Below are 14,544 nucleotides of genomic sequence, written 5' to 3'. Positions count from 1 at the left end.
ACCCAAGTTGCTCTCTGATACATCGATCAGCATGCTTGTAAAGTGCTTGTGTGTGAACGGGTGAATGAGACATGTTGTATAAAGCTCAGCTGGAGTAGAAACACTGTATACAAAAAAATTATTTCCCATTTACCATAATTTGTCCTTTGTCAAACTCAGTCAAATCCCTATGCTTGCCAATTTTTCCTGCTTCTGATACATGAACTTTGAGGACAACATTTTCATTTGCTCCCTAATATAGCCCACCCACTAATGCACTTCACCTGTCAGTATGTCACAATGTTATTGTCTGATTAGTGTATATGCAAAGACCAGGCCTTTTGGAACAATGTGCTCAGGAAAAGAGGGTTAGCACAAATCAAATATTATTCGTTTTGTAATAATATTAATAAGCATGTTTGACACAGATCAGAATCAAGTTTTCAGGAGAAAAAAAACCTTACATCGGTACTGTCAGTGAATGAATCACCAAATTGTGCGTTTAGAGGGAATTTGCTGCCTGACTGCAGATTTTACAGTCATTCATCCCACTATGAATTCTGCATGATATTGAAGAGTGCCTAAAGACAATGAAAGGCTGTCTGAAGTTTCACACTAGTAGTATACACACTAGTAGATGCACCAAGGAATGGCTCAAATAAAGAAAAAGGGGTAGTTATGGAATAGCTTAGTCATAGCTCAGATTTGAATCCTGTTGAAAGGTTGGGAGTGAAATAGGAAGCACATAGAAGAAAAACATCAAACATCTTGAAATGAATAGAATTTTATGTTATTTATGCTTAAAATTACTTTAAAAAAGTGCAAAATGGCTTTAGAATTGTACTTACTTTTTCCACAAGACTATTACATCCACTGACACATTTGTTGAATAAATAATTGGAAACGTACATAAGCAGACTTTTGATCCTATTTGATGCACTAAGAGCCAGGTCCTGTTAATCAAATGTATTTGATTAATGCATCATATAAGTATGACCACCTTTATAACAGCACAAGTTTTAGCAGTTTCCTGGTCTTCATTCAGGTGTGTGTTAACACAATGCTACAGTCTTCGCAGGAATGGATGTCCTATTAAATTCACCCCAAGGACAGGCTGTGGAACGTTCAGAGAAGCTGACAAAAATACAAAAATAAAACAAGAGCTGCAGCTCAGACTCTACAGGCCTCAGTTAGCATGTCAAATGTTAAAGTTTATGACAGTACAATTGGAAGGGTTGCCAGGAGAAAGCCTCTTCTCTCTACAAAGAACATGGCAGAACAAAACATAAGACTTCTGGAACAATGTCCTCGAAGAACAAAAAAGACCAAAGTGAAGATGTTTACCTATAATGCACAGCACCACATTTGGCGAAAACCAAACACAGCATATCAGCTCAAACACGTCATACCAATTGTCAAGAATAGTATTGGAGCGGTGAGTTGCATTTGTTTTGCTACCTACAGTAGACCTGGGCACCTTGAGGTTATTGAGTTGACTATGAACTCCTCTGTGTACCAAAGTATTTTAGAGTCAAATGTGAAGCCATCTGTCCAACAGCTAAAACTTGGCTAAAACTGGATCATGTAACAGGACAATAATCACAAACACAGCAGCAAATCTACAACAGAATGACTGAAAAACAAAAGAATCAAGGTGTTGCAATGGTGCGGTCAAAATCCATACCTCAACCTGGTTGAAATGCTGTGTCTTAAGATCTTAGGATGAATGCCCACAAACCTTATGAACTGTAGAACATTGCAAAGAGGAGTGGGCCAAATTTCCTCTATAACAAAGTGAGAGACCGATAAATTCATGTGGAAAATGATTACTTGAAGTTGCTGATAAAAGTTGCTGATTCCACAAGCTACTGAATCATGGGGTGTACTCGTTTTCACGTGCCTCTCTTTGTATATATGTGTGTGTGTGTGTGTGTGTGTGTGTGTCAAAATCTCTCTTATTTTTACACGCTTCTTGTTACTTAATCTATGTATTGGAGATTATATTGCAATTTACAATTTTTCTCAGGTTTACTTTGGCAATGTAGTTGTGCATCAATATTTTAAGGAACACATGCAGAGGAGTAATCTGTTTTTAGAGAACTTAACTGAGTAACACATCCAATAACCTCACAAACAATTTAGCAAGTACTTATTCTGTGTCTTGGTAAAGGACACTTTGGCAGTAGAAATGGCTGCTGCTGATGGAAACATCTGTCAAAGATATTGAATCCATGACCTTTTCAGTGGTGGAACAGTCTCTTAACCCCCTGGGGCATTGTGCCTTCAGTTAATCTACAATAGCAAAAGTACTTACTTACATTCAACTTCATCTCCAACTCAGCACTAGCTTTCAAAATGTCTTTGCTGACAGCATATAACAACTAAAATAGAAGTAATTAAATATCAAGGTGTATTCTAGTTTCCAGCATTTTTCAAATACTTCAGATTGTGTACTGAATATACTGTTTTTCCTACATGAAAGTCTAGTTTGTGGGATATTAAACATCTGGCTATTTTTGACTTTAAATTGTCTGCGTGCTACACAGTGCATCATACACGCTAAAGGAAGTCCTAGTTTTTGTGTAAAAGGCTCTGATGATCATTCTAGGAAAAAGTTTTGCTTTGCATCTGACTGTTCCACTGATTCACACATATTAGCACTAACACTCACACATTAACAGTTGCTCACAGTCAGGGAAAAAAATATGCTTTCACATGCTTTCTACACACATTAGCAACATGAGCTTGGAAGACAAAGTGAGCTTGTTAGGACATGATTGAGGACTCTGCAGAAAGCCAGTCACTCACATACTGTTACGTCTCAATATTTAGACGGAGGGGAGCTCGCTGAACCCCTGTACCCCTGCTTCAAAAACAGTAGTAATTTGAGAAAGTGGTATAAAACAAGGATAATGGGTCAAGAAGAGGTGAAGTATTATCCCACAGGAAAAGTCTTTTTGGTTTCCTAAAATCTCTTCTCCATCCCTCAAAGTTTTGAAAAGATTATACAGAGAATAAATAAGTACAATCTAATAGATACATTTAAGGATCAACAATATGTGATCCTAAATGAGATAATACAAGAGTCAGTCTGTCTCAAAGCATGTTTTTTCGCTAAAAATTTAGATAATTTTTAAACACACACACGCAAAAAAAGAAAGAAAGAAAAAACATTGATACATGCAGGTGTTAGTGCATAGGTTCCTGCAGAAAACGAGTATTATTGGGTAGTCCATTGAATCACCTTCCTAAACATCACAACATGAATTTGGCATAGTTATAGAAATAAATAAAATGTCTTTTAAATAGAGATCATTTTCACACCCTCCTAGTCCCTTGATTAACTTATCAGTTAAATATAACTCTATCTATATACAGTATCAATGAATAATAAAAGGACAAAGCATAAATCAAATAAAGTGTACTATAGAGCTCTGAGTTGCCCCATGAAGTGTCTTTTAAATCACAGTAAATGTAAAATCTTGGTAAAATTAAAGTGAAAAATAGTCTGAAGACAGAAAATGCCACAAATGGAGATCATTTGTGTTTTAGTTCAAAGGAGCACAGGAGGGTGTGATCAATCCTCACAAATTTGAAGGGAGTTTAGAGCGGACAGACTGAGGTTCTAGATCAGATGAAAAGGCAGCAGAGTCCCTCCGTAAAGACATGGCTGGCGAGGCCCCGGAGGAATAAGTCTGGTGAGGGTGCCCCGGAGACATCTGGATTGGAGGAGTCATGTGCCCTGGCACTGAGCTACAGGGTTTGGGTACAAGAGTAGGAGAGGAAAATGGAGAAGGGTAATACCCAGTTTCTATTGAAGAGCAAGGAGTTTGGTGGCCTAAGACCTGGGTCACCTCCTGGGGCAGGGATGAATGAGAGCTGGATAAAAGCTTTAGGTCCTCAGAAAAACGTCCCAGAGGGGAATCTCTTCCTGTATTTTGTGGCTGGCTTGGAAGCTGTGAAGGAAAACAAGTTTGAGGCATGAGCAAAGAACTGTGGGATCCTGTGACACTAGAAGGGTCACTATAGTGGAAAGTCCTGCCTGCCACGGGGCTTTGAACAGTGGGACTGGGTGCGACCGGAGTAAGGCAGGGCGAGGCGTTTGCTGAGCCATACTGGGCCAGAGAAGCCAATGCAGACCTTTCCAGTGACATCTGGTGAGGTAAGCAGCCAGACTGGAGGCCTGCCAGACTAGAATGGCTGAGGGAAGATGGGGAGCCCTCAGCAGGCTGCTGACTGTGCTGTCCTCTACCAGAGGATGGGGAACCTTGTGGAGGGGACTGGAAAAGGTTTAATCCACTGGTAGTCCTGCCTCCTCCAGCAAACTGCTGCAGAGGAGCCACCTGAGGAGGCTTGGCAGGTGGTTGGTTTTGGGGAAGCTGACCAGATATAGAATTATTAGATATAGGGCTCTGACAGCGAGAGGAACTAATAAGCCCAGAAGTAATTCCACCAGGAATTCCTCCAAGAGGACAAGCTGTAGATCCTGCTATATGGCTTCCAATTGTGCCACTTACTGCTCTGCCTATATGTCCTCCAGTCACTCCTCCCACTGTCCCACTAGAACTTCCTCCTAAATGGCTAGTTGTTGATCCACCAGAAGTCCTCCCCATTGATCCCCCAGAATTTCCTTGTGTTGAATCACAAGAAAATCCTCCAAATGTTCCCCCTGAGGCCCCACCATAAATCAGTGCCACTGATCCATCAGAAGCCCTTCCCAGTGATCCTCCAGTGGTAGTCACTACCAGTGATTCTCCAGAAGTTCCACTGACTGACCCCCCAAAAACCCTTCCCAGTGATCCTCCAGTGGTAGTCACTACCAGTGATTCTCCAGAAGTTCCACTGACTGACCCCCCAGAAGCTATTACCAGTGATCCTCTGGAAGTCCCCCCAATTGATCTCTTTGCTGTATCAGTTATGGACCCACATGTATTGGGTACCACCGATCCACCTGATAACCTGCTACAAACAGTTCCCACTGCTCCCTCAGATACTCCTACCTTGGTTTCCCCTGAGATCCCTCCTACTGATCCACCATTAGCTCCTCCCAACCCAGAGTGCCTACTAGAAGTCACTTCTGACAACCCAGTTGTATAGTCCTCTCCAGCCCAGGAAGTGTCCCCACCAGTGGCCCCTTCCACAAAACCTCCAACTGCTCCACCTAAAGACCACCCCGTAGCACCACCACAAGCTCCAGCTAAACTTCCACTTAGTCCTGACCCTGTGCTTCCACCTATAGATCCTTGGTGAAAGAGGTTTGAGAGAGGTGGTGTACCAGAGCGGAAGGATTTTTGATTTTGTGGTTGAGGGTGCAGCTGGGCCGTACTAGATGAAGGTGAACCAGTAGATGAAAACTGACCAAACGGGAACACGGAGGTTCCTCCTCCACTGGACCCAGGCCCAGACCCGCAAGGTCCGCATTGTATTCCGCTACCTGAAGCATGCTGGCTTGAACTAGTTGCCCCTGAACCTGATGTAATTTGCTGGGCCCGAAAAGACGCCAGCAATGGCATGTCTATCCCAGTTTGCAGCTTAGAAGGTGTGCTAGAAGGAGAGTCCCCAGCAGAGCCAGGTGATGTGGATGAAGGAACAAATGTGTGAAACTTTTTAAGTCGGCTAGGAGGGTCCTTCAGGGAACCGAGGACAGAAACTGGAGGTCTGAAGAGCGTTGGTGGGAGGTGGGGATGGTGTGTCAGGGCTATGGCTACAGAGGTGGTGGCGGCTGCTGCCTGGAGAGGTGCTTGGATGAGTGGGGCCCAGATGACAGGGGTAGGTGAGGGCGGTGTCTGTGGTGGAGCGTTCTGCATGAGGTGGGCACAGTGGGCCATGTCCCTGTCATGCTGCACAATCTGCTGGATGATCTCATTCTCCTGGTAGTTGAGTACACCAGAGCTGAGGTCGTGTTGCACCTTGTGCTGCAGGATGGAGTTTTTCTTGCCTTTAAGAGCGCATGTCCATGCAAACACAAAGACAGACACACAGAAAACAAGAGGGAAAAGTAAGAGAAGAAAGATTATTCCAACAACCCTTTCTAAAAGAAGAAGCTAGCATAATAACAGGTATGAATGAAAAGGATAAACATTAGATTAGCTTTTAGTGTGATTCCATAGGTAAAAAGTGGAAAACAACCACTGTGTCATAATATTTTGGTGAACAATATTTTGGTGACATACTTGATATAAAACAATCACTGTAAAAAAGAAAGACAATAAACCTGGAAGTATCCCTCTCAGAGGGAATGTGTAATTGATTCCTTTGTTTGTTTGTCAGTTTGTTAGCAGTCTAGTGTCCATAGTTTTCAAGATATCATTTTCAAATTTTTTATGACGGTAGATACCAATAACAGCTCGAGCTGATTTAACTGTGGTGAAAATCAGGTCAGGGTCAAGGTCACACCAAATGTGAAAATTCATAAAAACTTAAAACTTTTTTTAATGGATTCCCTTAAAACTTCACAATAATATACTAGGCCTTGGGGGACATGAGTGCCTAGGTTGGCTAAGCATTTGACCTTGACCTTCATTGTTAGAGCCCGAGGTCAAAGTTGACTTTCAAACTTTTTTTCTAGAAACCATACCAGGTTATATATCATACAATCCTGATCAAAATTTTAGGACCACTTGAAAAATGGCAAAACATCATATTTTGCATATTTCAGCCTGTTTCAGTTTAAGCGTTGTTTTCAATAAATTGCATGTTTAAAAAAATGTTTTGTCTCACTCCCATTTCTTCTTGTTGCATGTTGTTAAAGCTCTACTTGGAACCTTGTTAAGATCCAAACATGCAAAATGTGATTTTTTGCCATTTTTCAAGTGGTCTTAATCTTTTGATCTGCACTGTATGAAAGGGCATGATGAGAACACATATTTTATTTTTTTTAAATATTATGCCCTAAGGCATCACAATGATGCCATAACTGGCTAACTATACAGCCTTTATTAAAGTCCTTGCTCTTCGGGGGGAGTTGTGCTTTCTAAGTGCTCTTGTTCTAAAATGCAACATCTATGCAACAAGAAATTTTATGTAGAAACAAATATTAATACTAAATCTGAAATTCCATATTAGAATAACATTTATCCTGTGTTCATTTGTTCATTTAACTATTGCTTACTAAAGCGATTTGTGCTCTGTCACTTTCACTCTGGTAATGTATGTACTTTAAAGTACCTGTGAGGTATGCACAAGGTCAAAGAAATAAGTTGAGTGTTATTATGGCAGACATACCAACTGCTAAACTACCCTCTTAACAAAATGTGCACAGCCTGGATGCTAGAGTCCATTAGTCATTGTTCAGTGGCTGCGCTAGCAGTGACAGGGTTAATTCACATGACTGCCATTTTCAATTTGGTGTTAACAAAAGGCTGTGAAATCTGATGATACTGCAAATGCTATAAGCCCCAGATCAATCTGTCCAATTTTCTGTTATGACTGGTGTCAGATTACTTGAGTTTTTTTTCTGTGATGTATTGGAACTATTTTAGCCAGCCTGACCTTGCACCTCTTGACCTTTTATCACCTGCACACTCCAAATCAGATTGTGCCAAGTCCATCAAGAGAGTAATTAATTTGCAGATTTTACCTGTTTCAGTTACTTTATTAGGAAACACGGGTGTACATTGGCATCAAGCCCAGGAGAAGGGATGGACACAAGAGACCATTTCACAGAAACATTACTATCAGCCCACCACATCTTTTTCAAAGCAGCCATTTTCTACAAAGAGACCCCCTAAAGCATTTTCGCTATCTACCATTCTAAACATAGCTGAGGATAAAACAGCATGCAGCGAAGGCTGAGTGATGATACAGGCATGCGTTTCATTGTGAATTTTTCATCTGCCTAGGCTGAGCCTGGGAACAGTGATGGATATGGAGAGAATATCAATTGTATGCGTAAGAGAAGTCACACAGGGATTTTAAAACCGGAGCTCTATCTGCATGTTTATATGCAGATGACTTTGAAAGTAATTTCAGTCACTGAGTATCACTGAGAACAGTTTTAAACCCCCTAAGTTTTGTCTAAGAGCTCCAGTTCTGGTTTGAAAATGTGTGCTCTCTTGATGGAAAATGCCATTAAATCTCACTAAGTGAAAACATGTAGTACTGGTTTGCATGTTGGCTTAAATGGATGCGACTGGATGTGATTTCAGTCATAAAATGTTATTTTCTCACCAATACGGTCCAGCCGGTCCAGAGCAACAGTCTCAAAAGCCCTTCTCATCATAGGATATTCCTCCAGTACCTCATTGAAGTTGTCAACAGACAGTGAGTACAAGCGACAGTACGTGTCAGCTCGGACGCTGGCTGTCCTTCTGCCCCGTGTTAGCAAACAAATCTCTGTAAGAAAACACAACAGATAAGACATGAGTGTTTTCTGGTGTTTAAGGCTGGAGGTCACCTGCAATATAACCAGAATTTTAAAAAATGTATACCCGTGGAAGTACAGTGCCAGATGCTTAATTACTATCAAATTACAAACACAATTTCAACTAAATAAAACCTTTCTGAAGAGATCCTGATCCAGCGTATTTTACAGCTCTCTCCACCACCATCATCAAAATGATTCAACATATGTTCAAGTTTAAATATTTTAATATATTTTATCTTTTTTTTTACAAGCCACTCTCTCTACATAAAAGACACTTATTTAAAAACGTCAAAAAAAGGTATTCTTAGTATTTTAAATAAAAAAACAGATATTTATTATTTTCTGAAGTATATAATTTCATGGCTTTCATGTTTTTTATCTGATAATACAGCATGTAAAGTTTTACATATAATTTAACAGAAAATATTTTCCTGTTTTAGCATAAGTTATTTTGTGATTAATAGTTTCTTAATCTCCTTTCTGTTTAACATTTATGTCATCTCATCAAGCTGTCATCTCCCTTCCTGTGCTCTGTATCGCACTGCCTGTTTCTTAGAAACCCAGGATCCAGCTCATTCTGACACTCATGCTCTCAATTCTACCACACTATGCACCTTTTTAACCCCCTCATCCTATATGAGAGCACACTGTTAAAAAAAAATCCCACTAGAATAGTTTGACTCTAAAATGTAAAATCTACTTTTCATAAGTGTCATGTGCATTTATTTTATCTTTTAATGTTTTAGATTTTCTTTTTACACACATCAAAAGCCTCTTTCATCAACATGGAGAAATGACAGATTAAAGAAACTAAAAAAACAAAAACATGTAGATTTCTCTGTTGTGCAAGTTTTCATATGTGGCTCCATTGAAAGTGAGCTGTGTGTGGGCGCATGATGTAAAATGGATGCTGTCAGTGATCCGGGGCTTGTTAGAGGCTAGACTCAATCAAAGCTAATCACATCAGCTTCTTTCATCCCGTTAAAATTAGTGCTCATATCAAAATATCAACAAAGCTATAATATATATTATATATATAATATATAATAATTCTACCACATCAGGTCATCAGTCATTGGAACACCTCTACTGTGCCATATATTTTTTTGAGGTTTGTTAAATTTACTGCATACTGTAACCTAGAAAGCAGGGATAAACCAATTCGAACCTTGGATTCGAACACTGGCAAAGTAAGGCAGCACCAGGCATACTTTAGATATTGCTTTCCTAGGGTAAAACGCAACAAATAAATAAGATTCTTAATTTACTTTTTTGAAATTTATTAGTAGAATAACATGAGGACAGACCAAGATAAATAAAATTAGAAAATAAACAAATGTAATGTAGTTATTCACTTAATTTTATCTGCACTGGGCTCTTTAGGCTACTGTCTGCTGCTGTCTTATAGTTGCACTAGTTTCATCTTCCTGCATCTCCTCACCTTCACACATTGCTTTTGGAGCAGTAAAGACACAGGTAAAGTCAAATATTGTTACATTATTATTATTGCAGTATCATAAGTGCAATAAAAGCTTCTCAACAAGTGTTACACTCAACTAGTGTCTTTCTTGCCTCAACTTCAAAGCTTCGGTTGTGTTAACTCAATCAAGTTGAAGCAAAAAAAACATACGGAATGTGATAGGATTGAAGTGAATAGTAATAATAACAAGAAGCAGTTCACTCTCTGGGCAGTATTTAGTTTTTAAGGAATAGTATTATATTTTTTACATCCATCCATCCATCCATTCGCTTCCGCTTATCCTTTTCAGGGTGGCGGGGGGCGCTGGAGCCTATCCCAGCTCTCATAGGGCGAGAGGCGGGGTACACCCTGGACAGGTCGCCAGTCTGTCGCAGGGCCAACACACAGGGACAGACAACCATTCGCACTCACATTCACTCGCACATTCACACCTAGTGGCAATTTGAATTATCCAATTAACCTATCCCCACAAGTTGCATGTCTTTGGACGGTGGGAGGAAGCCGGAGTACCCGGAGGGAACCCACGCAAACACGGGGAGAACATGCAAACTCCACACAGAAAGACCACGGCCTGATGGTGGAATTGAACTCAGGACCTTCTTGCTGTACGGCAACAGTGCTAACCACCATGCCACCGTGCTGCCTGTATGTATTTTTTATACATATATATATATATATATATTGTGGCGAGCTCAGTCACGGAGGAGACAGGTTTCTTTGGGAGCACCCGTTTATTGTCAGCTGCTGAGAACACTGCCACAAGCTAACTGCCAGCGCGGCTAAAACAGAACAACAACAACACACACAGGGCGCCCTCTGACCCCGGAAGGCCACACGTCCCAGCGAGAGGGCGTCACCTGTCACCATGGTAACATAAACAAAACATAACTGTACAAACAGAACCCCGAACACAGCCCTGACCCGAGAATGGCGAGCTGGGTAGCCAGTGTGCGGTTAAAACGCTCAACCAAGCCGTCGCTTTGTGGGTGGAGCGGTGTGGTTCTTGTCTTCTCCACCCCCAGCCGCCGGCAAATCTCCCCGAAGACCTTCGATTCGAAGTTGCGCCCCTGGTCACTGTGGAGCTCAGCCGGGACCCCAAAACGGGCGAACATCTCCTCCACCAGCCTCTCTGCCGTCGTCGTCGCACTCTGGTCCGGCACCGCGTAGGCCTCCTGCCACTTTGTGAAATAGTCCATCGCCACCAGCACGTACCGGTTCCCTGACTCCGTAACGGGGAAAGGCCCTAGGACGTCAACTCCCACTCGCTCCATCGGGGCCCCCACCAAGTACTGCTGAAGGGGGGCAGTGGAGCGTTGAGTGGGGCCCTTCTGCGCCGTGCAGGTGTCGCAGCAGTGCACGTGAAGTTCCACATCCCGTCGACAGCCAGGCCAGTAGAACCGTCCCCTGAGGCGGCGGAGAGTTTTGGCAGTCCCATAGTGGCCTGCCCCTACCGAGCCGTGGACAAGCTCAAGCACCTGCGACCGCAGCGCCCGAGGCACCAACAGCTGCAGGAGATCTCTGCCCTGACCGGGGGCCCGCCATCTCCGGTACAGGAGGCCGTCGTGGGTCTCCAGGTTGTTGTGCTGGGAGTAGTAGGCCTTCACCTCGGGCTCCTGACCTGACACCCCCGTCCAGTCTGGGCGTTGCGCCGCCTCCAGCCAGGCCCCCACCTGACCCAACGTCGCGTCGGCCTCCTGCTCCCGCTTCAGCTGCTGCGTTGTCAGTGGGAGCCACCCCCCTCCGCTGGCTGTGGCCTGAGCAGTAGCCACCCCCAGCGCCTCCTGGGCCTGCTCCTCCTGTCGCAGACAGTAGCGGCACTCGACGGCCATGCAGGGCCGCCTGGAGAGGGCATCAGCGTTGCCATGCTGCCGACCTGCCCGATGCTGGATCTCGAAGTCGTAGCCCTGAAGGACCTCCAGCCAGCGGGCCACCTGACCCTCTGGGTGTTTGAAGTTCAGGAGCCAGGTCAGAGATGCATGGTCAGTGCGCAGAAGGAACCGGCAGCCGTGCAGGTATGGCCGGAAGTGCCGCACCGCTAGCACTACGGCCAGCAGCTCCCGCCGGGTCACGCAGTAGTTCCTCTTGGCTCGCCCCAGAGCACGGCTGAAGTATGCCACCACTCGTTCTCCGGCCTCGCCCTGCTGGGAAAGGACCGCCCCGACTCCTACATTGCTAGCGTCAGTGTCCACAATGAAAGGTTGCCGGGCGTCGGGGTAGGCCAGAACTGGGGCTCTGGTGAGGGCCTCCTTCAGCTGTGCAAAAGCCGCAGCGCAGGCATCACTCCAGCCAAACGGCTGGCCCTTGTCAGTCAGGCGGTGGAGGGGGCTGGCTATCGTCGCAAATCCCTTGATGAACCGACGGTAGTAGGAGGCTAGGCCCAGGAAGCTCCGCAGTTCTTTGACGTTGGAGGGAGTCGGCCAGTCCCGGACCGCAGCCACCTTTGCAGAATCGGTGGTGATACCTTGAGCGCTGATCACATGGCCCAAGAACGTAGTCTCTCTCGCCAACAGCCGGCACTTCGCAGGGTTGAGCCGCAGCCCAGCTCGACGGATGGCGCTGAAGACCTCGCTCAGGTGAGACAGTGCACTGTCGAAGTCGCCACCATGCACCAACAGGTCATCCAGGTACACAACGCAGCGGCTACGAGGGATGTTCACGAGCACCCTCTCCATCAGCCTCTCAAACGTCGCTGGCGCATTGCAGAGCCCAAATGGCATGACCCTGAACTGCCACAGCCCCTGTCCAATGGTGAATGCAGTCTTAGGCCTTGCTTCGGGGGCTAGCTCCACCTGCCAGTAGCCGCTGTGTAGGTCGAGGGAGCTGAACCAGCTGGAGCCGGTAACGTAATCCAGGGCCTCGTCGATCCGTGGAAGCAGGTACGAGTCCTTCTTGGTGACTGCATTGAGACGGCGAAAATCCACGCAGAACCTCGGGGTGCCATCCTTCTTCCCCACCAGGACCACGGGTGCCGCCCATGGGCTGTTGGACGGCTCGATCACCCCAGCCACAGCCATCTCACGGATCTTTTCCTCTGCCACCTGCCGCCTGGAGAGGGCAGCCGGTGTGGCGCAGGCGGATGGGTTGAGCAGAGCCGGTGTCGATGGTGTGCTGGACCAGCCCGTCTGCCTGCAGTCTTTGTCACTGGCGGCAAAGATGTCCACATTCTCGTCCAGGAGGCACCTCAACCGCTGGCGCTGGTCAACGTTGAGACCTACGCTGCTGCGCTGCCACAGGTCACCAACAGCCTCGGTTGTCTCGGTCGAGGGAGATTTGTCGGGCTGAGAGGCCGGGGCTGAGGTGAGTAGAGATGACCCGGAGCCAGCGGCACCCAAAATCTGCTGAGCGGCAGCCGCCCGACGCCTGTCTCGTCTGGCTCGGGTTCCCTCCGCTCCCTGCTTTTGACCGCACTGGAGGGCAAGAGTCTCTGTGCCAAGAGTGATAGCCCGCTTTGAAGTGTCGACGCAGGCCCCCCAGCAGGTCAGCAGATCAAGGCCGATGATGCACTGGTCTTGAATGTCAGCAAGCCAGAAGTCGTGCACCAGCTCCAGATCCTTCACTCAGATCTGCAATGGTTTCTTCCCCCACATATCAGTTCTCTCCCCCGTCACTGTCATCAGCTGGGTGTCGGTGGGCGACCAACCCTTCACCAACGACCCGGACGTTCCAGGGAGCACGCCAGGTCGTATCAGGGAAATGGTAGACCCCGTGTCCACCAGGGCCCGGCATGGTTGGCCCTCAACACAGCCGCTCAGGTAGAGTCCCTTGAGGTGCCCAACCCGGCCCACCACCGTGCATCGTCCTTGGAGGGGGACAGGAAGCTGGGGTGGTGGTCCCCTCGCTACACCGCTCCCACCCCGTTTCCCTGAGGCTTCGTAGTTCTGGCCGTCGGGGCAGGTGCTGGGCAGTCACGCGCTACATGGCCAGGCTCATTGCACCGGTAACAACGGTCGGTGGGTCGACGAGGACGCCTCCGGGGCACTGAGGGCTGCAGCTGGCATATCTCCGCAACCTCCCCCTCCCCGTCGCAGTCTGCGGCTCTGATTTGGGGGTAGTTTGGGGGGGGGCACCTGCTGGTTAGGTGGCGAGGCGAGCACCAGCTCAGCCCTTTCAGCCTCAAGGAGCGCCTCACGGAGAGTTTGAGGCATGGCCAGGCGGACGTGTTGGCGTAGTCGCTCTGGAAAAAGTACTCGCAGGAAAGCATGCAGGCTAAGCTCCTCACGGGCTGCTGCTGGAAACTCTGGGTAGCCACGACAAGCATACAGCAACACATCCGCTGCAAAGGTGCCCAGGCTCTCACCCGGCCTACGGCTCCGGTTGGTCAGCTGCTCCCTGCTCTGATCAGTGGAGTGCCGCTGCCCAAATCGCCTCTCGAGTGCTATGGTGAAGGCCTGGAGCTCACGCTGCTCTGACGCGGCTAGGTCAAGGAGTACCTGTAGTGCATCTCCTTCCAATGCTAGCGCTAGGTGTGTAGCAGCCTCTTCGTCGCTCCAGCCATTATGTCCCGCGGCTAGCCGTACTTGTGAGAGGTAGGGCTCTAGCGGGGTTAGCCCGTTATATTTCGGTACCTTAGCTGGCGTTGCAGGCATCACTGCTCGCTGTCGGGGGCCCGGTGTGTCGGCCGACGGAGACAGCCCATGAAGCATTGCCCTAGCGTCTGTCGCGATGGGCCGCCGCCGCGGTGCGCTCGCGCCGTCGGGACCCGTCGGGGAACTTACATGGA

At 46.5% G+C, this 14,544-nt stretch overlaps 1 protein-coding gene across 1 annotated transcript in view; it reads right to left on the bottom strand.

The window, feature by feature from the left end:
• Positions 1-3,563: 3,563 nt before the first annotated feature.
• hcn4 (hyperpolarization activated cyclic nucleotide-gated potassium channel 4) overlaps positions 3,564-14,544 on the bottom strand; it is a 66,370-nt gene continuing 55,389 nt past the window's right edge. Inside the window, exons 7-9 of the mRNA XM_031746609.1 lie at positions 8,149-8,313; positions 5,105-5,917; positions 3,564-4,732 (exon numbers count right to left, since the gene is read on the bottom strand). Coding sequence (XP_031602469.1) covers positions 3,564-4,732; positions 5,105-5,917; positions 8,149-8,313 — 2,147 coding nt within the window. The remainder of the gene's footprint in view (positions 4,733-5,104; positions 5,918-8,148; positions 8,314-14,544) is intronic.

The sequence above is a fragment of the Oreochromis aureus genome, linkage group 1, assembly GCF_013358895.1.
Source record: "Oreochromis aureus strain Israel breed Guangdong linkage group 1, ZZ_aureus, whole genome shotgun sequence".
Classification (NCBI taxonomy): Eukaryota; Metazoa; Chordata; class Actinopteri; order Cichliformes; family Cichlidae; genus Oreochromis; species Oreochromis aureus.
Note: the sequence above shows the minus strand (reverse complement) of the source record. Positions and strands in the feature narration are given on the sequence as shown.